This window comes from Phoca vitulina, unplaced genomic scaffold (genome assembly GCF_004348235.1).
Source record: "Phoca vitulina isolate PV1807 unplaced genomic scaffold, GSC_HSeal_1.0 scaffold23, whole genome shotgun sequence".
Taxonomy (NCBI): Eukaryota; Metazoa; Chordata; class Mammalia; order Carnivora; family Phocidae; genus Phoca; species Phoca vitulina.
Window position 1 is genome coordinate 20,880,038 of NW_022589726.1, and position 24,103 is coordinate 20,904,140.

A 24,103-nucleotide genomic window follows, 5' to 3' on the forward strand; every position below is an offset into this window, starting at 1 on the left:
GGCGGGTGGGGCACAAAGAGTGAGCTGAGTTGGAATCAAGATTCAGTAATCTACTTGCCCACCCAAGGCCCTGCCCTCTCACCATCTTTAAGTGGGTCTAGCTGGGAGGTGACAGAGAAGCAGAAGGTCAGCGGCCACCCCTGCATCTGGTCTTGGTTTCCCATCCAATCCTATGAGGTTCAGATCCTTTTAGGCAGATCTCTGAGTCCTCACCCTGGGGCAGCCCAAGACACTCCAGTAGGAGATTGCTCAGTTAATAATAACTCACATACTGACAGCACTCTGTGGTCTTCAGTGTGCTTCCCCTGCCATACCCTGCGTGTCTTACAGTCCATCTGGGATGGACAGAGCTCCTCCTTTCAGTAGGAGATGCTGCAGCTCAGAGACATTAAGGCCTTGTCAAAGTCACAAGGCCAGTGGGTGATTAAATTGGGAATCCAGCCCAGCTCTTGAGATTGCAAACTCCACAGCGGCACTGCGGCAGCTTTGGAAAACAGGGCCTGTTTTCCGAGGACAAGCCTGGGAAAGGGGATGGGACGGGCTCCAGAATGGGGGGAAGATGGAGGTAGGGTGATCGAGGCTGAGAGTGGAGGCAGAAAGGGAGCAGTTTGGGGGTGGGGATGGAGGTTGGAGAGGCTTTGAGACAGAACTAGAGGTCTTTCTGGAAAGGTCTGGTCAAATGGTCCAGCAGGGTTGAAAAAAACAGCAGCAGCATCCTCCCACACCAGGCCTCAGTGACAAGGTGGGGCGGAGCCCATTGCTCCCATTTCACAGGCTGGAACATGGAGGCAAGAGAGGTGCCCACATGGCTTGCCCAAAGGCCCATAGGAACTTAGGGCCCAGGGGCCCTGTTAGAAGCCAGGGAGGGTAGACAAGCCGTGGGAGACTTCCCCACTCTGCCATGGATGATGAAACAGAGGAGGAGGGAGGTGGAAATGGAGACAGAAATCTGGGGCCGCATCCAGAGGCGGGGAGGGGGGAGACTGAGGCTTGGAGAGAGCCTGTCAGCAGCAGAGATGGTGGAGAGATAAGGCCCTGACACCCAGCTCCGGTTACAGGCAGGCAGCATCAGCTGGTCGGGTGTCACGGAGTCCCCGCGCCTCCTCCCGCCCTGCGGACCCATCCACTTGGGCGGCTCTGCAGTGCGCGCTCCCTGGTCCCGGGATGAGGGGACCGGATGGAGGGGACGGGGGAGGCGGCAGTGCGCTGCCTCCTCCCCCTGGGCTTGTAAATCCGCAGCGGCCTCCGCAGCAAGCCTCCCGGCCCGCCCCCGACCCCCTCCTCCTCCCGCGCTGGAATGGTACGTTCCGGTCCGCCTGGCCCGGCTGCAGTGGATGTTGCTAGAACCCACGCGGAGGAAGGAAGAGACGCAGGCAGGCTGTGGTGAGCCAAGCGGCCGCCCCTGCCTCAGGGACCCCTTCCCGGAGACACGGCACCATGACCCAAGGAAAGGTATCGGCATCTCCCCCCCACCCCCCACCTGCACCATCCTCCATCCTCCGGCCCCTCCCAAGCAAACTCTCTGGACCACTATAAGCATCCTCCCCTGGCGCTTGTGCAAAGGTCCTCTGTGGTCCTTGTTGAAGTCAGAGGACCTAAAGGCCCATTTCAAGGAATGGGTCCAGACTTCTTCCTGCCCAACAGGCCCACCTCCCCTCCCTTCCACCCCAGGGGGCTTTGGCATCTCAGGACCCTTCACAGGTGCCTAGGTTCCCTTAAGGAATCAGCCTGGGTGTCCGGGGTGTGGTGGGGGGAGTGGTGGAGGGCACCTGGGTGAGCCCCGAGAGGCCATGCCTATCCTGCGCCCTCCTCTGGTCCAATCCCAATCCCAACCACGTTATGCTCATCTTTCGCACCCCCACAGAAACACCCCTCACCCAACTCCCTGTCATTATTCCACATCTGGACACATCCCTTGTAGTTGGGTTGGGGAGGCATTTACCATGGCAACCCTGCATCAGGATGCTCTAATTTTTGTTTTTGTTTTGGCTGGGCATGGGACTAGATGGGGCCAGATAAAACGTCTTCTCTTTTTTCCCAGTTTTAGGCCTGAAATGGAGGGGAGGGGCTGGGGCAGAGACTTGGCTTGCCTAGTGTGGTTATATAATGTCAACAGCCTGTGGAATTATACAACAACCAGGGCCTGGGGCAAAGGGGGAGGGTCCTCTGGCCCTCTGTTTTGAGGGTGCTAAGGATTGGGCAGAGAAAACAGAAAAAGAACCTCCCCTACACTCCCCCTTCTTTTCTCCAAGATGAGCCTCAGAGCCAATGGCCTCCTTCTCTGGGCTCTCAGACCCTCCTCTCTCTGTTTTTAATCTCATGAGACCTCAAAATGATGTCATTGGGTGATACCACCTCCTCCCGTGGGGCAGACCTCACTTGGGAATGCCGGATGTGTGTGTGCGCGCGTGCGTGTGTGTGCGTGTGTGTGTGTGTGTGTGTGTGTGTGTGTGTATGGGGGCAGGGCCCTGGAGTCTCTGGGGCTGATCAGCAGGGTGGGGGCTGGTGAGGAGGACCTGTTCTGGACAGGGCGGAAGTCAGAGGTGATAATCCATTGCCTGGGTCTGGGCTCAAAGGACCTTGGTTGTGGTGGGCTGAACTGGATTTTCCTGGATGTGACCCTTCTGGTCTGGGTGATGGAGGAGGTCGGGGAGTGGGAGGGCAGCCGGTGAGCCAGGGCCCTATTCCCACAGGCCTGGGCTCCGCAAGGCCCTTCCCTAAGGGTGTTCACCGTGGTGAAAATGAAGAGCTTCCCCCCCCCAGCCCCCCCCACCCCTGCTGATCCCCCCCTCCCCCCAGTCACTTTGCTGACACTGCTCCCTGTCCTGGGATGAGTGCAGTGCATTGCCCTGCCCCCTCTCCCTCTCATCCCCAGCTTTGCTCACAGGCTTTCTGGGGATGGAAAAGAACCCTCCAGTTCAGTGGTCCTTAGGGCTGCATGGAGGCAGAGATCTCGTGCTCGCTCACCTCTGGGCTGCCTCAGCTAGAAGCACCCTGCAAAGAAGGAACTCTGCGGCCTTGCTCTGCGGCCCTTCAGGCTTAACACATTATTTCTGCAGCCAGACCTGACTCCAATTCATTTTCTGAGGTTCAGTCTTTCTGTTGTCAGTTCAGTTTTCATGCCACCCCTCCCCCGCAGTCTCCCCTGGCTGATGGCGGCATTCAGGCCCCCCCACCCCCACCCCAGCTCCAATCCTCTCACCAAAGCTTATTGGACACTCTGGGGCAGCGAGCAGAGCTGAGTATAAATAGACTTGAGTTTTCAACCTGCCATGGTACATTTCCCTCTGGGCCTCAGTTTCCTCATCCATAAAATGAAGGAAGGGGCAGAACTAGATGCCTCCTGAGGTCCCTTCTAGCAGTGACAGCCTGTGATTCTGCTCTGGTTTGGGAGAGAAGCTAAGGTTCCAACACACAAGGCCGAAACAGGACCCTTTACCAAGGACCTCTTGCCCTTCCTCCAGTCCCCATTCTTCTTCATGTCTCCCCCCTCCACCCCTCTCTGTTTCCCTGCTCACCCATCCCCACCTGCCTAGTGTCATCTCCCGCCCAACAGAAGGAGACCAATCCCAGTGGATGGCGCCTGGGCCCTGCAGCCCAATGGTCTATGTGTGGCTCTGTGACCTTGGGCAAGTCATTCTTCCCCTCTGAGCCTCAGTTCCCTCCTTTTAAAACAGGGGTCAAAATACAACTAGCAAGGTAGCAGGAAGATTAAGTCAAAGAATCTTTCGTTCAATAATATTCTTGAGGGCCTGCTCTGTGCCAGGCCCTTCCCTGGACCCCAGGGAGACAGTGGAACCATACAGATGCATTCTCTGCCCCAGGGATGATGACCGCCAATGGTGGGCTCTCCTAAGAATTTCTCCTTCCTCAGTTTTTATTCCAGCTTCAGTGTGTGCCCTGGGCCAGCCCTGACCCTCCTGGAGCTCAGTTCAACCATCTATAAAAAAAGGGAGAGTCATTCCCCCCACCCCAGCTTTATTGGGGTATAACTGACAAATAGAAATTATACATATTTAAGGTACAAAACTTGATGTTTTGATATACATATATATTGTGAAATGATCACCACAATCAAGCTAGTTAACATATCCGTCACTTCACATAGTTACCTTCGTGTGTGATGAGAACTCTTAAGATCCACCCTCTTAGCAAATTTCAAGTATACAATTCAGTATTGTTAACTATAATCACCATGCTGTACATTAGATCTCCAAAACTTATTCATCTTGCACAATGGAAACTTTGTGCCCTTTGACCAACATCTTCCCATTTCCCCCACCCCCAGCCCTTGGCAACCACCATCCTCCTCTGTGCTTCTTTGAGTTTGGCTACTTTTGATTCCCAATATAAATGATATCATGCAGTTTTTGTCCTTCTGTGTCTGACTTATTTCACTTAGCATAACATCCTCCAGATTCACCTATGTTGTTGCAAATGAAGGATTTCCTTCTTTCTTAAGGCTGAATAATATTTCATATCCAGCATAAAATGGGGAGATTCTTGTCTGTACCCACACCCTTCCTAGTGCAGGTGAGAAAGTCCCAGAAATTAGGGGCTGGTGAGGAGGACTTGGAAGGCTCCCTTTCCCCGGTGACTGTCTCTCTCTGCCTCTACTCCACAGATCTCCGTGGCTAACAAGGCCCCCGGGACGGAGGGGCAGCAGCAGGCCAATGGTGAGAAGAAGGAGACTCCAGCAGTGCCCTCAGCCCCGCCCTCCTATGAGGAGGCCACCTCTGGGGAGGGACTGAAGGCAGGGGCCTTCCCCCCAGCCCCTTCGGCTGTGCCTCTCCACCCCAGCTGGGCCTATGTGGACCCTAGTAAGTCTCTAAGCTCCTGGAGGCAGGAGCATTAAGGGGAGTGGTGGGCCCAGATGAAAAACCCGGGTAGGAGGAAGTTGCCCATAAATAGATGCATTGTGTGGTTGTTATATGAGGCTCTGTAGTCAACGGCTTTGGATTCGGAGGGCTATTCCAAGGGTAGGTCAAGGAGGACTCCATGAAAAGGGAGAAACACAATGTCTACAGTCACAGTACTCTTGGATGGGGAAGAGGGGATTTTTTTCAAGCCATCAAGCTAGGGCAAATAGAGGGGATGGGGTGAGGGGGAGGGGGAAACCGGGGGCCATTCTAGAAAGGCTCTCCTCAAAGAAAGGGGTGCATAAAAAGGGTGGGGAGAGTGGACACAGGAAGGGGCAGTATTAAGCTGTGGCTGGCTCCCTGTGAGTGGGAGTGCAGTGTGTTTCCATGTGGGCTGATCTGAAACCTTAGTGGAGACATGTCCCCATGAAGACCCCAGGGCTGCTGGGGGCCAGGGGTCTGAGGATCCCTTCTCCAAGCCTTTGTTGGGGACAGGAGGATATGATGTGGAGAAGGTGTGTGGATGCTAGCCTCAAAGCCCCTCACGGCCAGGCATATCATAGGCAGACTCACCCTGGTGAACGCCAGCTCCTTGCAGAGCAAGGATCGCAGCCAGTGGGAGCCCCTCTGTTAGGATGAGCAGCTTGTGGGAGCTTTGCCTCAGGGCTAGGAACATACAGCTCCCCACAATCTATAAGGAAGGGCCCCCTTCAAATCTTCCTCAGCCCCTGCGGCCTCCCTCAGCAGCCCCTCAAACCCACCCACCCACCCCCATCTTATCAACTCCCACCCTCCCCAGCAGAATTCTAGAAGCAATCTCAAGAACAATGCCTCAGACAGAGCCTCTACTCACCAGGAGCGGCCACCATGGTCCACATCCCTTACCACAAACCCCCTGGGCCCAGAGCCAAGCAGCCCTACCCCACCGTGACCTATTGGAGGGCCAATGAAGGTCTGGTGTTTGTGGGAACCCTTCTTACTGCCCCATACCCACAGGACTGCTTTCTTTCTCCTCTTCTCCCACTCTGTGACCTGGCCATTCAGGCTTTGGCAGGGGCTGTAGACAGAACGTGAAAGAGAAGTGGAATATCAAAGGGTAAATATTAAATATCCAGGCCCCAGGTTTGCAGCGGGTTCCTCCTCTCTCCCCCTTCCTCATTTTCCATTTCCAGGTGGCCAAGACTAGCTGCCTTAAGTAACGTTTTCCAGGGAACTGTCGGGGCAGGAAGGAAGCTCATTTTAGTCAACATGTGACAAACATTTCTAAGTGTGGGCCAAGCACTGTGTCCAGCACTCAGCTAAATTTCTGGGGATGCATTGATTTGCAAGACTTGCCCTCACAGACCTGGCTATATAGACAAGTATGCAATGAGAGGGGCCTAGGCAGCTTGCCTAACCTACCCGGCAGTCAGGGAAGACTGCCTGGACAAAGGGGTATCCACATCGAGTCCTGAAGGATGACATGAGTTCGACTGGTGAAGAGACGAGGAAATGAGTGTTCAGGCTGAAAGAATATGATGTGCAGAGAGGCCCAGAAGCAAGAAAGCACATGGCTGAAAAAATATAGTGAGGCTGGAGAAAAGTAAGAGGGAGGAATGTGCACTGGGGCTGAGGGCTCAGGGGAGGCTTTGGAGGGTAAGATCGTGGAGAAATTGCAGGAAGAGAATAGGGGAATTGAAATGACAGTGGACGAGACAGAGCAGAAGACTCAGGAATGGCCCAGCTGAGCTGAGGGGTGTAAAGGAGAGGGCAGCAAAGTCCCCAACAGGCACAGAGCCGGAGGCTTCCACTTTCATCTAGTTTTGCCCCCATGAGGTGAGTATCGCTGACCCATATCGTAGAAAAGACTCAGAGATGGCTGGTGACTTGCTCAAGGTCACACAGCTAGTTAGTCTTAGAGGAAGTTATCCACATGGGGGTCTGTTTGACTGTGGATCCCATGTTCTTCCCAAGGCCTGATAGCTGGGTCCTGAGTTCTGGGAGTAGGCCCCCAAACTTCACCCCCATCCATACCCTCCTCCTTGCCCTGTCCTGGCTCTTCTTCATCCTCCAATCTTCCCCCTGCCTTGCTTCCCAGCTGGAGTACCAGCAGGTCCTTCCTCCACACTAGTTCCCAGTTCTCACCCCAAGGGCCTCAGAGCAAGCTGGGGCAGGACCTTTGATCCTGGGATGGGCTAGGTGGCCCGGGGAGAGTGGCTGTCCCTCTCTGGTTCTTAGCCACAAGGGAGCCAGCATGTTCAGGGAGGAGAGTGGGGGACATAGGAGGAAAGGGTCATATTTGTTTGGCAGGGCTTGGCCGCAGGGAGCCCCAACCAGCGTGCAGGAAGGGGAGGGGAGATGACAGTTTATTCTCAGGACTCAGACAGGAGAAGCAGGTGGGAAGAGAGATCTGGGGATGGGATGGTGTTGGGGTGAGACGTTTGAGAACGGGGCTAGAGAGAAAGGCTTGCCCGGTCCAGATAGCCACTTTGACAAAAGTCAGCTCTGAGCAGGTGGCCATTGGGAGCAGCATTTAAATGATTTAAATGTATGGGAGCCCTCATGGCCCTCCCCATGTCCATCCAGGCAGCTCCAGTTATGAGAATGGTTTCCCGGCTGGAGACCATGAGCTCTTCACCACCTTCAGTTGGGACGACCAGAAAGTTCGCCGAGTCTTCATCAGAAAGGTAACCATCTCCCCCAACTCTCCAGGATGGGGGGCGGGGTTAGGTAGGGGGAGTCCCATGAGAAGACCCTGGCCCATCCCTCTGTCTGCAGATTCCTGCAGAGGCCATCCCTCTCCCCTTCTCCTGTGACCGCAGATGACAACACCTGCTGGGAAGTGTGTCCTTAGGTTTCACTCCACTGCCCCCTGCTATGCTTAAACTCATTGTCTCACCCTCTCTCCAGATACTTGGGATCCCTTGTCCTGTGGGAGTGGGCTCTGGAGCATCTTTGCTCTCCTTTCACTTTGTCCTGGGTCTGGTCTAGTGACCCCTAAGAAGGAGAGTGGAGGGTACAGGATGCAGGTCTGGAGAGGAGATTAAGTCACTGGGAAGCTGGGATCTCCCTGAGCTTCACTGGGGGGCCAAGTCTCCCTGGCCACAAATGGGGCTCCCCAAACTGAGCAGAACTCCCTCCCACCCCTAGGTATATACAATCCTGCTGATCCAGCTGCTGGTGACCTTGGGTGTCGTGGCTCTTTTTACCTTCTGGTGAGTTGGCAGTGTGGACCGGGCACCTTCCAGGGCAGCCATGGCGAGGCCAGACTGCTCTTGGAATGTTTGCCTGAAGAGATTTGTGTGGGGGCAGTGGATGCCCTCGTGCTGGGGAGGAACTTCAGCGAGTGCCCACGGAGGAGTCCTCCGTTCCCTGGGAGGGTGACTTGGTGCCTTCTGGGCCAGCAGGTGTCTGCGAAGCACACATCCTCTCGGATCTTCCAGCCCACAGCCCCGCACCTCCCCATCCCAGCCTGGGACTATGGCTGGGGCCCCCTGTGCCACCAGGGGTGCCTTCCCCCTTTCTTCCTCACAAGTCCTGTGAGCCGTGGGGGGGCAGATGTGGAGATGGAAACAGAGGGCACATTCTGATTCTCCCCTCTCCTTTCTCTGCAGTGATCCCGTTAAGGACTATGTTCAGGCCAACCCAGGATGGTACTGGGCATCCTAGTGAGTATTCCCCAGGCCTCCAGGCCCCTTGCCAGAGAACGCTCAGTGGCACAAGGTGGGAAATCTCCCCTGACAGAATCCAAGCCCATGGCCCCTCTCCACCTCCTCACAAGAGCATGGCCAGGAGGGCCCTTCTGGTGTTTAGATCTGAGACGGGGGGAAGAAGACAGGCATACGTTCTGGTGCTTGCACAAAGAGGGAAGGGTGGGGCTGGGGCCCTGGCTGGCGAGACCCAGACCTTGGCCCCGAGGGGAAGGGGGGCTGGAACACCTTGGCCCACACTAATGATGATGTTGTGACTCTTATTAATGTTTTGTTATTAATGCCTATGAATTATTCATCATAATAGCTACCACTTATAGAGTGCCTAATAAGGGCTGGGCCTTGTTCTGTGTGCTGGATGTACGGTATTGCATTCGATCCTCGAGTCAACTGGGTAGGATTACCTCAGAAAACTTAAGGTTCAGAGAGGTTGAGTAATTTGCCCAAGGTCACAGAGCTAGTTAGTGGTGGAGCTGGGATTCAAATCCAGGATTCAGGTTGAGGTTTGTGCTCCTCATCACTCTGCTTGGCAGATTCCCTTTTTCTCAAGCCATTTGGCTCCTGCTTGTCCTATGCTTTTTAAGGAGCATGGCGGATAACTTAAGAGAAGAACTTTGATGGTGTAGGTGATTCTTGGCCCTCTTATCTGGGCAATTTGGGGTCATTCTGGATAATTCTAGGCCAGAACTACCCTGGGCTCAGAGCACCTGCTCTCACCTAAGTCTCCTTCCACACCGCCTGTGAGCCCAGCCCTGTACTGGCCACTGCGGTCGCTGGGGAGGAAGCCTCTGCAGGGGAAGGTGGTGAGCAGCACAAAGCAGCATGGGCGTGAGCCCGAGCTACCCAAGTCCTCAGTCCACTTCGGGGACTGGAGTGGCTCAAACAAAAGCACAGGAGTGGGACTGCCCATGGACCATTTGGTAAATAAGGGACGAGACTGGCGGAGGACCGGAAGGCTCCCTGTTAGGGAATCTGAGACACCTGAGAGAGCCGTGGAGCCTTACGGAGTGGAAACTCTGAACGTCTGGCGAGGCGCTGGCCCACTACAGGGCGGAGAAATGGTGGAGATGTTCGCTCGGCCCCAAGTCCAGAACAGTCTGAGAGTGGGCCTTGAATTAACACGAGCCAACCATAAGCTGACAGCAAGGAGGCTCATCCTGGCCTCTGCGGCTCCTTGGAGGAGCAGAGGAGTGGACGGGTGGCTCAGTCGAGTTGGGAGTCCCAGGGGAGGAGACATTCACACCTGGAGCCTTTCTTAGGGCGTGGGACACAGGGCCTGTCTGCAGACGCGACGGGGAGGCACTGTGTGGTAAGCTAATGAGACCCCAGGGACTGGCCGCCAGGCCAGCCCACATGGCAGGTTGGCATGGCTCCCAGCACGTCAGCACCGCCCGGCAGACTCAGGTGCCCTGAGGACTCGGGAATGGGGTCCCCAGGCCCTTCACCAGGCCTTCCACGGGAGGGTCGGCGGGACTCCACGTCCTGAGCAGATGGAGCACCCCGGCCGGGGCACAGCCGGGGAATGAGCAGGCTCGCAAGTGGGGGCAGAGTCCACCCCACTGAGGGCAGGCATGAGAATCTGGCCTGTGGATGGTGAGATTGAACGGCCCTCCTCAACATCTCTAGACAGAAAGGAGAGATGTTCCCCCCGGCTTGGTGGGGGGGTGGTGGAGAGAAGTTGGGAGTGGGGATGGACCCTGTGCTTTTTATGGGGTGTCACAAAGCCTTGGAGGTGCTTGGGAATTCCAACACCAAGATGCTGCCCTTTTCTCCAGAAAGCCAGCCTGTGGCTCTGCCCTGCCCTACCCCCTCCCCCCCCCCCCACTTTGCCCCCTGAATCCGCTTCTGGGTCTGAGACCTAGTGGGTCTCACCTCCTACCACACACCAAGCCCTTAGTAGCAGTAAGAGTAAAACCACTCTTTCCCTATGTGTGAGGCACCATGCTAAGTGCTTTCCAGGTATTTATCATTTGATCCTGAAAACAACCCTACCAGGCAGATACTATGATTATCCCCATTCTACAGATGAGGATGTGAGGTTCGGAGAGAAGTTACTGCTTCTTAAGCAGTGGAGTCTTGTGCACTTCCCCTAAGTGTTCGGCTGGCCCAGGATCGGCCCTAGAGCGGGACACGCTGAGGGAGGGCACTGGGTTTGGATGCTGGCCTCCACCTGAGTCTCACTCCCCTGTTCTGGAACTCTGTAAACAGACGGTGGCTCCAGCCCAGGCCCTGGGGCCCAGGCTCTGACATGCAAGTTAGTCTTTCTTTCACTTCTGTGACTCATTCTCTGCCCCCCTGGGATGGCGGCCTTCCAGCACCCCCCTCCACTCACTGCCTTCTCGAGGCCCCAGTCATCTCCCTTAGCGGGCTCTTGCCATATTGTCTGATTGCTCCCTCTGAGCCCTGGCGGCGGGAAGGAGTTGGGGCTGTTGGGGGCGGGGGTGGGGGGGCCAGGCAGAGGAGGAAACGGTGAGACCAGAGCTGGGAGAGGTGGGTCAGAGCCTCTCCAGGAGGCTGTCAGTCTAATTGTAATAACAACTCCCATTCTCAAGTCCGTACCCTGTGCCAGGCCCTGTGCTAAGCGCTGGAGTGCATGCTCTCGGCCAATCCAGCTACAGCCCCGTGAATTGGTACCAGTATTGCTGTTTTACAAAGGAGGAAATGAGGGGGCTCTGCAATTAAGTAGCTTGTTCAAAGTCACACAATCAAAGTGGCAAAGCTGGGCTAAGAATAGGGGAGTCGGGCTCCAAAGCTGCATCATAACCCTCGGGTGGTGTCCCTCTGCCCTTCCTCTGACCCCTGGTCTTGAGGGCTGAGGAGCTGAGGGCCAGGGAGGAAAGGAGACTGGGCCCTTGCCCTTCGGAAGCTCCCAGTCCGGTAGGGAGACAGGACTCACACCCAGGATGCACATAGACAAGGGTATTATTATTATCAATATTGCCGACGTGACCGACCAATGACTCAAGTTGAGATCAGAAGAGAGCAGATCCTGGAGTGTTTCTCAACTGGGGCAGGACAATTCTACTGTCCCTCACTGGTCCCTGGCACTAAGAGCCCCTTAATCACTGTGACAACTGTCCCACATCACTTGAGAGCCTCCGAAGTATAGGAGGAGGTGAAGATGGAGGGGTCCTATTTGCCAAATCCAATCGGCTTTTCTCCGTCCCTACATCCCTTATGCTTTTGCATTTCATCCAGAAGTATTTAAAGGTCACCTAACCATTGCCAGGCCCCGGGTTAATTGTAGGAATGCAAAATGAGTAGCTCACGCCAGATGCTACATCTGGGTGAGGGTTCAGATGAACAGGCCCGTAGGGTGTGTGAGTGCGGGCCTCAGTTGAGGAATGCCCATGGTGCATGGAGGGAGCCCCTCTAACCCAGGCCTCAGGCGTCCCTGCCAGTCAGTCCTTTCCAGCAGAAGCACAGTGTGGCGGGCATGTTATGAGGGTGCAGAAGACAGGGGGAGGTAGGTGGGGCAGATCAAGCAGGGCCTTGCCAGGTCTTCAGGAATTTTAAACAAGGGAGTCCCATGGTCAGATCTGTCTGTCGCTTGGAGGGTGGAAGGTAGGGCTGGAGACAGCAGGACCAGATAGAGAGAGGTGGCCCCACCTAAAAGGGTGGAATTGGGCATGGAAAGAAGGTGACAGATCTGAGCGCTGCCTGGGTAAGAGGATTGGCAGGTCCCCGTGATTAATCGGGCGAGGCCAGGTGAGAGTCAAGGATGCTGAGTTCTCTGGTTGGGCCACCTGGATGTGCATGACGTCCTTGGCAATAGGAGACGCAGGAGCAGGGGCAGGGAGGAGGGCGAGTTCACTCCTGACCTGTTGGGTTTGGCATGTTTCTGAATGGCTATGTCTGCCGAGGTGGCAGTTGCGTATGCAGGTCTGGGGTTGAGAAGGAGCATCTAGATGAGAAACAAGGGTGTGGGAGCCGTGAGCATTTGCCTGCTGAAGGGAGTCCTGTGGAAGAGCGAGCCCCCAGGGAGAGCATGAGGGGAGACAGCCGGGTGGGACTCTGTACCAAAGGAACAGGGAATATTTAGATATCCTGAGGGAGACTGGGAAGGAGTGGCCAGGGAGGTAGGAGGGGGCCCAAGAGTTTGTCATTGTGGAACCAGGGGAACAATGGGAGTGATTAGATGTTGAAAAGTCAGGTAAGACAGAGACTGACAAGTGTCACTTGGATTCAACAAGGTCACAGGGATGTGGCAAAGCCGGCTCTCATTAAGTGGGGCTGGATTTGGGTTTGCAGGGTTGGGGAGTAATTTGGAGATGAAGAAGGAGATAGTGAAGTGGGGACAACTGTTTCAAGCTTATCTGTGAGGGTGGATAAAGTGGCAGTAGCTGGAACTGGGGAAGACGTAGGCCGAAGATGGAAAAGAGCTGAGGAGGGTTGTGTGGAAGGAGAGGCGCCAGTAGAAAGGGTGAGGTATTAGAGATGGAGATGGTGGGGCAGTTGAGCCTGGGATGGTTGGGTTGGTCTGGGATGGAAGGACAGGAAAAAGGGCACATAGATGCATGATACGATGTTTGCAGATGGCAGCCAGGGAGCCAAGGGAGCCCCACCTCATCTCAAATCTTTCTGGGATGCATCAGGCCAGACCATGCAGGAGTGAGGCAGCCTGGGAGGTCTGTGGGTGGAGGAGGATGGTTGGAATTGCTGCTGTGGGGGATAGGTGACGAACCAAGGAGGGAGAAGGGCAAGGATGGCAGGCGCCATGTTGAGAGCCCACTGGGGGCTGGAGATCATTCGTTGGTGGTGGCACCAATCTAGGTAGGCATGAACATGCCCCTGGGGTCCTCAGCTCCTTATCTTCCACCTCCTAGACTGGCCTTCACCTCCACTGCTCTCTAGAAAATCCTCAATCCTCGGCCCCTGTCACTGTGTGGCACTTGAGCTCCCGGCCAGTCGTCTGCTGGACATGGCCACCTGATCCAGAAATTCATGCCACAGGTACTTCCTGCTTGTGCCAGGTCCTGGCAGGACAGATGAGGGCCCTTCCCTTGATTCAATCGCAGTCTAGTAGGGTAGACCAACAATAAAGTGACAAGGTGATTACAAGTAGTGAGAAGGGCGGGAGGGGACTGAGGCAGTATGGGCCACTGGTCACAAGCCAGGACTCTGGAGCAAGAAGGTGGAGGATTGCATCCATTAGGAGTCATAAAGCATTTAGCACTCTGCCTGGCACATAGAAAACACCGTAGACAAACTTTCTGTGTGAAGTATTGAGAGTGTCTGGGGAGGCCACTTTGGATCGGGTGGTCAGCTGCCCCGTGGCACCCCAGACTCAGTATTTCCAGAAGCTCGTCCAATGCCCATTCCTGTCTTTTGGGGATTGGACCACCAGCCTGCCAATTGCCAGGTTCCAGGATGACTGCCGTCTTAAACACCCTTCCCCCAACCTGATCCTACTGCCTGGCACCTGTGGGCAGGGGTGGCAGAGAGGAGAAGGAGCAGGGGACTGGGTGAAGGGGCCTCAGGGGGCACGGGCTGATTGGCCCATCCATCTGTCTCTCACAGCGCTGTATTCTTTGCGACCTATCTGACCCTGGCCTGCTGTTCTGGACCTAGGTATGTGATGGCTCGAGGAGCAACTTGTGGGAACATGAGCAGGATCTGGAAAGTTCTGGCCTCGGTCCTGCCCGCCCCCAGTATTCTGTGCATCTCTGAGAGGTCTCTATCTTCTGGGCTCCATCAAGCCTGCCCCTCCCTCCTTTACTTGGGGCCCCTGAGGTAGCCACAGAGCAGCGTGGATCCACTGATAGGGGTACCTGGGGATGTGGCTGAAGGAAGGGGCTCCGAGGAGTGGGGATGGGGTGAGGCCAAGACCTCCTCGCTGCGGCAGTGACCCGGCCTGTGGCTTTCGGTCCCCCCCATTCTCCTCTGAACTCTGTGGCTTGCCTTGCAGGAGGCATTTCCCCTGGAACCTGATTCTCCTGACCATCTTCGTAAGTGACCGAGGGGTGGCTGGGGACAGATGCTGAGTGGAGGTGGTGGGAGGGGGGAAGGAGGCTGGGCTTCGAGGGCCCAGAAGTCTGGGATGGGGATGTCCAATGTGAGGTCACTGGTTGGGGCAGGAGTATTTTCACCCCACTTCTGCTACAGACGTCCCATCCTCTCTTTCCAAATGGTCTCAGTCTCCCCCCGACTCCATCCACTGTCTCTTTTCTTTGTGATGTTGTTTTTAAGAGGTTTGAATGAGGCATCCTAGAGCTCTGGATAATGAAGGGTGGGTTGTAGAGAGTTGGGGGGTGGGGAGGTGGAAGCAGGACTGCAAAAGAAAGAAGGGGACAGGTAGGGTAGGCGTGTCAGGACGCTCCTCAGCAGGCCTGAGCTGTGGAAGTGAATGTGTGTGGGGACGAGGCAGATGCGGAGCTGAGGGCTGTGCACCAGGGGTGCAGACCCAGGCTGGGCCCTGAAGGTGTCTGGGCCCCCAGAGGCTGAGTTCTGGAGCATTCCCTCATCCTGCTTCTCCTTCCAGACCCTGTCCATGGCCTACCTCACTGGGATGTTGTCCAGGTAAAGGGGACAGGTGGAGGGGGACGGGCCACACTCAGAGGGGAGCTGCTCCCAAACACATCCCTTCAGAGAGCATTCAGATGAGAGGGGGTTCAGGCAGGCAGGAAACATTGGCCTGGAGCCCTCTTCTCGCACACTCCGCTCCACAGTGACAGCGGGACCTGGCCAGGTCAGCGGGGTGGAGGTGGGGAACGGAGGGGAGCAAGGTGACCTCTCTCGAGCTGCAGCCCGAGGGACCCCAGACTGGCTGATCACCCCATTCCCTGTGAACCACCTCCTGGCAGCAGCACAAAGCCCCCCCCCACCCTCTACTCCCACCTCTTCAAGGTCCTTCTAACGGGAGTCTGAGTCTAAGCATGCTGGGGAGGGCAGGGCCCAGGGAAGAGGCTGGGAAGGCAGGGAGAGGGAGGACCGTGGGAAGGGGGGAGGGTGGGGAGCTGAGGTCAAGGGGTCAGGTGCTGGCAGAAGGGGAGGGCCTGGGAGCCCGGAAGGCCTGCCTGAAGCTGAGCCCCTGGCCCCGCGTCCTGCAGCTACTACAACACCACGTCCGTCCTTCTGTGCCTGGGCATCACGGCTCTTGTCTGCCTCTCCGTCACCGTCTTCAGCTTCCAGACTAAGGTCAGCTCTGGGGCTGGTGGGCGGGGCAAGGCCTGTGGGATGGGGGGCTCCAGGCTTGGGTCCCTGGCTAAGGAGAAGTGAAAGGGGTGAGTAGGGTCTGCGGAGGCCCCCTGGGGGAGGAATGCCGGCTTCTAGCGGGGAGCGTGAGGCTGCCGTGTAGGCCTCCGCCCTCTGGCCAGCACACCAGCACGCTGCCCAGCTGGGCCCCTGCGAATGTGCAGCCCTCTTGGGCAGCCCCAACAGCTGACGCCTGTCCCATCCCTGCAGCTTGACTTCACCTCCTGCCAGGGTGTGATCTTCGTGCTGCTCATGACTCTTTTCTTCAGTGGACTCATCCTGGCCATCCTCCTGCCCTTCCAATATGTGAGTCCCCCGGGTCTCCCAGTGGGGCCCTGGGGAGGGAGGGAGAGCCCACCTTGCCCAAGGGTGCTGTTTCCTTCCCCGCCCTCCAGGGAAGGCCCAGAGCCAAAGGCCTACAGCCTGCCATCCTGTCCAGGCCTCCTGGCACCTGCCCTGGGCTTGTTGGCAGGATAAACAAACCAACAAGGAGGCTTTTCTTGGCAGGCCTGGGCACCTGCCTGCACCATGAGCCACATCCGCTTCACCTTTCTCATCCTCCCCTCTAGGGGGGAGGTGAGGCTGAGGGGGGGAGCACAACACATTTAAACCCGGGGCAGAGAAGGGAGCATAGGCGCGCCAGAGGGCCACGAGGCCCAGAAGGGCCATGAGCAAGGGCCCCCCGGAGCTCTTGTGGGATCAGTGAAGTCCAGAGAGACAGAATCTGGCTGGCCAGGCAGGCAGGAGGTGGGGCAGTGGGGCTCTGAGCATACCCCCACCCCAATTAGAGTATCAATGGGGCCAGCCGAATCTCAGCCGCCCGTCGGCCCTGGGAAATCCAACCAGGACTGCAGAGGGCTCAGTGGTGACTGAAGCAGTCAGGCTGCTGCAGATGGAGAAGGGGGCAGATCGAGGGCATCACGGGAGGGGACTGAGATTTAATCCTGGGAACCCCAGGGATGAGGCTATTAGACCCCTGCTAGAGGGCTCAGTTCTTCCACCCCCCAGCCCCCACCCAAGGCTCCTCTTAGCCACTTTTGGTGCATGATCCCCCCCGCTGCCCCTTCCCTGCTAGGCTAGGAGCAGCATTCCTCACTCTCCCCTTCCCCCACCCCATCCTGCCCAGCTCCGGCCCCCAGGGTATTGGCTCCAAGTCCAGGACATCAGGATTGATTCTAGCATTTCCTTGGCACTTCCCAGGATCCTGTTGACAAAGGGAGGGACCGGAGCTGGTCTGAGGGCCCTCTGTATATCTAGGATGGGGGCACGGTTACAGGAAGGGGCCTCAGAGCTTCAAAGAACCCTTTATTGACTCAGGGCAGGCTAATGGGATGCTTGTGTTTCCAGGACTCTTCTGGGGGAAGGCCCTATGGAGGGGGGCATGACTTGAAACTTGCAGAGTTTCCACACCCACCTGGGTGCCCCTGAGACCTAGGGGGAGCCAAGGTTGGGCAGGGGTGCTGTTCCAGTCTCTGCAAGCAGTCTCATCATGCACACCTGGTAGGGACTCCAGAGGACTCTCCCCCCCACACACACATCCTTGAGCCCCTTACCCCTTCAGACAAAGCTCTGGAGTTCCCCTACAGAGGAACAGACAGACCCCACACAGGACAGGGATGAGTTCGCACTGGGGCGGGGGGGAGGTAGCAACCTGAGGCCAGGCTCAGGCTGGGAGGATGACAGGGGTCCCACAGGATGAGTCTCCCTCATCCAGCCTGAGTCTGGGGCTGTGTGTGCAGGGAACAAGTACCAGTCACCTGGAAATGGCCCTGCCAGTCCCTCCATGATCACTGCTATCCTGGGGTTCCCCAGACCCACCCTGAGCCCACAGAGAATCAAGGACCCCTCTCTGTTCTGGGGCTTCTTAGGGACTGCTGGGGAGGGTTGGGGGTGCTGTGAGAGATGGAATCCACTACGGAGGTCTGTGCTATGTCCTCTGCTTTCTGGACTAAGCCCTCCTCCCTGCCCCTCACCCCCACCACCCTAAACCCTTTCCATGTCTTCTCCGCAGGTGCCCTGGCTCCATGCAGTGTATGCCGTGCTGGGAGCGGGCGTGTTTACGTTGGTGAGTGTGGCTCCCTGGGGGGCCCCGCCTTCTCAGCCTCTGATCACCTCCCCAGGTCCTTCCTCTGTCCCTGTCTTCCTCACAGTCCTCCTTCCTGACACCTTGTGAAGCTCCTGGGGGCGGGTCAGGGCTCAATGCCGCATTCAGGGAACTCTCTCTGGTCTCCGGAACACGCAGCTTAGCTGGGCAGGGAAGGAGGGAGGTTGTAACAATAGGATTAGAGCTTTAGCCAGAGCTGAGAAGAGGCACCCCTGGGTACTGGGGAGGGCCAGTGCTGCTTGTGGGGGTGGGAGACTGAGGGTGCCCTGGCCACGGGGACTAAGTCATTGCTGTCCTAGGGGTAATATGGGAAGGCTTCTTGGAGTCAGGGAGATTCCAAGTGTGAGAGATGCACTTAGTTCAAGCTCACTCTTGGTTGTTCTCACTGGACTGAGAGTGTTGACGACAATGAGGATGACAATGATAACAGTAATAGCTAATATTTATTGAGCACTTCCCCCCACCAGCAAGCCCTTCATGTGCATTTCGTCTTCACCAAAACTCTATAAAATAGGATCTATTGTTATCAGATTCAGATGAGGAACCTGAAGCTCAGAGACCAAATGACTTGGCCAAGTTCACACAGCATCCTAGGAGGTGGAGGGCCAGACTGGGAACCCGGATGGTCTGGTTCCAGAGCCCCACTCTGGGTCTGAGGCCACATGGGGAGGGGCATGGGGTGGTTGGAAGCAGAGGCCCAGGAGACAGGAGGTAGCCAGGGGCAGACAACTGCCTGGAGCAGCCCACCACAGGCCCTTTGCTCAGGTGGGCTCCGTGCACCTGAATGTGACGGTGCTCCAGGACCCCCAGGTGGGCAAGCTCATCTTGGTAACATCTTCTCAGGGAGCACCCAAGGTCAACATTCACTGCCAGCACGAGCAGCCACCCGGCCCTCTGGCCCTCCCTCATTGGAATGCTCAGCTCAGCTCAGTCTGGCCAGAGTTCTAGGCTTATTCACAGGTTCCACAGGCTTGTGGGTGACAGACTGGAAAAAATGGAGGGTCAGAACTAGGAGCAGATGTTTTGAGGGGTGTGGACAGGGTGTGGTAGATTCATTCATTCATCTCCTCGGGTGTTTATTGAGCAGCTACTATGTGTGAGGTGCTGTGCTCTGTGCCCAGGATGCCACGGTCAACAGGAGGGGCACAGTGCGTGGCATACAGTGGCGTTCAGGAAATATTTGTGGAATGAGGAAATGACCTTCAGGCTTGGAACCTGAGGCTGAAAGGGACTGAAAAGGAATCTAGTGAAACTCCAAGCCCTTCCTTTTATAGATGAGAAAACTGGACCACAAAGAAGTTGAATGACTGGCAAGATAAGGGCATATCAACTAACTGTGGCCTTGGTCAAAACTAGGTTGACCAATTTATCTCAGTTTACCTGGAACTTTCCCAGTTTGAGCACTGAAAGTCCCACTTCTTGAGGGAACCCCTAAATCCTGGGCAAATCGGGAAGGTTGGTCACCACACTGCACTAACTTCTCTTGGCTCCTGCTCCAAAGCTCTCTCCTGCGGGCCGTACCTACTTAAAACAAATTTCAGTGAAGAGGATGGATGCGGAATAGGGCCAGGAGGAAAGAAAGAGGCAGGGTCACCGGGGGGTGGGGGGGTGGGGTGGAGCGAGCCTGGGAGCCTTCGGAGGGCAGCTATCGCCAGGGACAAATGGAAGAAGAGGGGTCAATATGCAGGGCAGAGTGGGAGGCAGATGAGCATCAGTGGGGGGTTGGGGAGGTTACTTGGCTTCATGTGGATCAGGTCACAGCTAGTATGTCAGCGTAGCGGGAAGGCTGTACAAATAGGGCTGGATGAACAGTAATCTCTCAAATTTGTTGAATAATCCCCTGTGATATTAGAATAATAAAAATAATCCCAATCATCTGTTCCACCCTTTACATTTTACAAAACACTTTCACACCTGTTACTTCGTTGGCTCTCCACCACAACCCAGGGAGGGAGGCAGCGGCTGCTGTTATAAGACCTGCTTTCCACATCTGAAGCCCTGGGTGTTTCGGGCTGGCACAGAGTCCCGTTGCCGGTAAGGGGTAGATTTAGGACAGGACCCAGGTGTCCTGTGCCCAGCCTGGTGTCATTTCCAGCACCCCTGTGGTCCCCCTCAAGAAGATAACTCTTATTAGCTCGGAGTTGGGGGGAAGCTGGGGAGCTCTCTGCAGCAACCTCCCTGCTCCCCACCCCCCACCAGCATTGCCTTCTCTCCTGGATTATTCCCATCAGCATGGAAACAGGCTATAATTTCTCCCGTCTGGAAACACACACACAGCCCACTCTTGACCCACATCCCCTTCTAACACCCCCATTTAGAGCAAGAAGCTCTAATAAGGGAATCTACTCTGACTAGAGGCTTCCCCCTTGGAAGTAGAGTGTTCCTATGAAGCCTTTCGTAAACTAGAACGGTGTAAACTGAACAAGCAGTGACCATTAATTTATATGGAAGAGATTTTGAGTGTCCCAGACTCCAAAAATAACCCCTCTTAGGTTTTTCTGCTACCTTAGGACACATCTTGCTGACCTTTGGCACAAAATAAATAGAGATAAAACACAGGAGCTCACAGACATGGCTCCAAGCTGGGCCAGCGTGATGCCGAGATGCTGGGTGTGGTTCCGAGGCAAGGAGCTTGGGGACACTGCTCGTTGCTCAGGGTGCATGCTGCCTCAATAACAGCTCACTGCAAAGCAAATCCTGGATGCTGTGGTCGATACTTCTTTTTTATAAAAGTGAAAATCCTCTTTGGATTTCTTTTGGTTAGTGAAATCAGGTACTACTGCAGGTCTTTTGTAAAAATGAAATGGTGTAACTTGAATTCTCGACAAGAGGGGGTACCTGTATTTCCAATTTGTCTCCTGCTTTCTCTCCTCCCAATCCTTCTCCAATTCTCTGAACCCTATTAATGGTCTCACCAGGGTCAGCAACGGGTTCCATGTTGCTAAATCCAGAGGTCATCTCCCAGCCCTCACCTTGCCAGACTCAGCTTCTTTGATATAGTTGCTCATTCCTCCACCCAGAAGCATCTTCTTCCCTGGGCATCTTGGCCACCAGCTGTCCTGTTTTCCTCCAGCCTCCATGCTCACCCTGAGTGCCATGGGGCCATCAGCTCTTCTCTCTCTACCCTCACTCCCTACGGGATCTCAGACTGTCTCAAGACTTTGAATACCATCTTTAATGCGGGTGGCCCTAAAACTGATCTCCAGCCCAGAATTCCAGACTAGAATTTCCAGTTGCCTACTCAGTATCCCCATTTGGAAATCTACGAGGCACCCCAAACCTATTATGTACAAAACCGAGCGCCTGCTTTCTCCCTGCTTCTCCCACAACTTCCCCATCTCTGTCAATGGCAACTCCTCCTTCCAGTCACTCAGGCCAAACGCCCTGCTGACATCCTCCACTCCTCCACTCTCTTCACGCCCCACATCTGGCCCCGCAGCAAATTCTGTTGGCTCCACCTTCTAGCCAGAATCTGACCACTTGTCTCCACCTACGTGACGACTCCCTGGTCCAGGTCCCGAATTGCTCCCACTGGTGGGGCCCCCACAGTCAATGCTCAATGCAAGCAGTTAGAGTGATCCTGTTAAGGGTGAATGAGGTCAGATCATTCCTCCACTTGGCCGTCAGAGATCGCTCCCCAGGCCCCTGCTGACCTCACCTCCTCCCATGCCCCCTCCCCGACTCTGCTGCCTTCTTGCCGCCCCTGACCATGACAGGCTCACGCCCGGGCCAGCACTTCTGCACCTGCAGCTGCCTCCGTCTGTCCCCTCGGATCCACTCACAGCTCTCTGTGTCCCCGCCTTCAGGTCTTCACTTTGTTTACAATCCTGTGTGACTGTGCACGCGCGCACACCCACACGTGCGCACACACACACACACAAACTCCCTGCTCCTCTTCCCTACTTTATTTCTCACCATAGCACTTCTCATCCTCTGACACACTCTTATATTTTTCTGATTTCTTTGTTGATTGCTTGTCTCCCTGCAGCAGAATTTAAGTTCCCTGAGGGCAGGGATTTTTGTCTGGCTCGTTCTTCGCCACATCCCCAGCGCCTCGAATAGTGCCCGGCACCCAGTAAGCACCCCGTTGATGTTTGTGGAAGGAGTGGAGGCCTGAGAGGCCCGGCCGGCCGAGGGGTCAGGGCTGGCCGAGGTGCTGGTCAGAGCAGAACAAAGACAGCCTCAGTGGTAGAGTGAGTCACAGGGAGGAGAAGCCTCGGTGCCTAATGACCAGTTAATGTCTCATTAGGAGAAACCACGCTGAAAGGTCCTGCTCCTCCTGCCGATTATGTAAACAATGGTCAGGAGTGCATGGTGTGGTGTGAATCCCCCAGCTCTGTTCCTTGCCCCTTGTTCACCTGGGTCACCAGGAGGGGAGACGTGCCACAGGTCCTCTGGGCCCCCTGGGGTAGGATAGAGCTGAGGAGGGGCCCTCGATTCATTCTCCTCCCTCCTCTGAGTTTCAGGTGGACAGAGGCCATCAGAGGCCCAGCCCCACAAGAACTGTCTTGGGGCCTTTCCATTAACCCCAACTCAGAATGTCCTTGACCTCAGTCTGACCCTGCTTCCTGGGTCAGTTCTGTCCTGTGGAAGCTGTGGTCCCCTAGTCTCTTCATCTGCCCACCCTGGCATCTCCCACCCCAGGCTGTGGAGAAGTCTCAGCACCATGACGGGCCCTCCCAGCATTGCAGCTAGAACGACAAGATGGCACTCAGAGCATCCCTGCCCAGCTGCTGCAAGGAGGATGTGTGAGAGAGGAGAGAGGCATCAGAGAAGGTCCCAGACCCCAGGGAGGAGCCCCCTCCCCCACCCAATCCTCCCAGCCAGGGCCTTGGAAGGGCTGCTAGAATCAAATGGTCTCCTCTCTTAGAGACCTCAGCCCCTCCCTGACAGTCTCTGTCATCTGGGGGGGCAGAGCCGCCGAGGTGGATGAAGCTGAGCTTGGGGGTGGGGAGCCCAGGCTTCTTAGAGCCGAGGTCCAGCCTTGAGGAACAGGCCCCTCCTAGGCCTCACCTGTCTAGCCTTGGTGCATTCTCAAGAGGCTTTGGATTTTCTGCCTCACCCCTATCTCATACCCCGCACTGGGCACCAGACACAAATGCCAGTAGAAGTGGGTGAGTCAGCCCGCAGGTACCTCAGGGCGGCCTCATCTTCCTCACCCATCTCATTCCCTCTTCTTGGGTGCTTTCATGCAGAAGCTCATGGAAGATCAGGCAGGGGAGCATGAGGGCTTGGCTGGGTGGGATGATGGGGCAAGGTGGAGGGGCTGGGACAAAGCAGGAGGGTTGGGGCAGGGAGAGAGAAAGCAGGTCAGGCCAGCAGGTTTTCCACTGTGGCTGAGCCTCTGTGCTCACGTGGCTCTACCTCAGAGCTGGCCCTTCTTTCGGGAAGCTAAGTTCTCCTAGCCGCCTAAATCGAGAAGCCAAGCCAGGAAACTTAGGGAAGAAACTAGGCGTAGGACTTTAGAAATTAGGTGAGAAGCCCAGTAGGAACAAAACTCTCCCCTGCCCAGCCTGGCCAGTATGGGGACCTCAGAAAACATCACAGTCTCTGTGTTTTAAGGAAGATTATCAAGAAGCTGTGTGGATAGGCCGGAGGCAGAGAGACCAGTTAAGAGGCCACTGCCAAGTCCCAGCATCAGGGACAGGGTGGCAGAAAGAATATGTGGTAGAAAGAACATGTGTTGGTCAGAACTGGACGTTTCAGGGCCCAATGGTGTTTGGATGAATGAAGCTTAGGTAGGAAGATGCTTTGTTTGTGGAGGTGCTAGGCCCCCAATACTGGATGTTGGCCCCTGACCATGGGGAAGATGCACACAGCCATCTGTCCTCAGCCCCTGGAAGAAAGGAGAGCGGAGACTGAGCGCTCAGAGCTGGCATGGACCTATTTGTGCTGAGGCCTCGAGAGAGATGCCCCCCACCCCACATACACTCCCACATACCACACAACCCCTCCCCCCACACCACACACACCACACATGCACCACACACCATGTTTGTACACACACACACATAGACAGGCACACAGTGTTAGCTGCCAAAGCGGGATGAAAGCCCCATTTTCCTGACTCTCAGCCCAGTATTCTTTCAACTCTACCTCCCTGTCCATTTCACAGGGAAAACAGAGGCCTCCCGACTGACTCCCTCCACAGCAGAAGGACCCAGAGAGGCTTTCTCAACCTCTGAGACCAGGCTTGTAGCAGTTACTTCCAGCCAGTCCCAACAGAGAATCTGTGTCCCCTGTGTCCCCATGACTGG

The 24,103-nt window shown here is 55.9% G+C and overlaps 1 protein-coding gene across 1 annotated transcript in view; it reads left to right on the forward strand.

Annotated features, from left to right (window-relative positions):
* Positions 1 to 1,267: 1,267 nt before the first annotated feature.
* FAIM2 (Fas apoptotic inhibitory molecule 2) overlaps positions 1,268 to 24,103 on the forward strand; it is a 32,343-nt gene continuing 9,507 nt past the window's right edge. Inside the window, exons 1-11 of the mRNA XM_032420458.1 lie at positions 1,268 to 1,452; positions 4,625 to 4,820; positions 7,425 to 7,525; positions 7,989 to 8,053; positions 8,453 to 8,506; positions 14,069 to 14,119; positions 14,457 to 14,496; positions 15,030 to 15,067; positions 15,598 to 15,685; positions 15,953 to 16,048; positions 17,754 to 17,807. Of these exons, the coding sequence (XP_032276349.1) occupies positions 1,438 to 1,452; positions 4,625 to 4,820; positions 7,425 to 7,525; positions 7,989 to 8,053; positions 8,453 to 8,506; positions 14,069 to 14,119; positions 14,457 to 14,496; positions 15,030 to 15,067; positions 15,598 to 15,685; positions 15,953 to 16,048; positions 17,754 to 17,807 (798 nt within the window). The 5' untranslated portion in view covers positions 1,268 to 1,437. The remainder of the gene's footprint in view (positions 1,453 to 4,624; positions 4,821 to 7,424; positions 7,526 to 7,988; positions 8,054 to 8,452; positions 8,507 to 14,068; positions 14,120 to 14,456; positions 14,497 to 15,029; positions 15,068 to 15,597; positions 15,686 to 15,952; positions 16,049 to 17,753; positions 17,808 to 24,103) is intronic.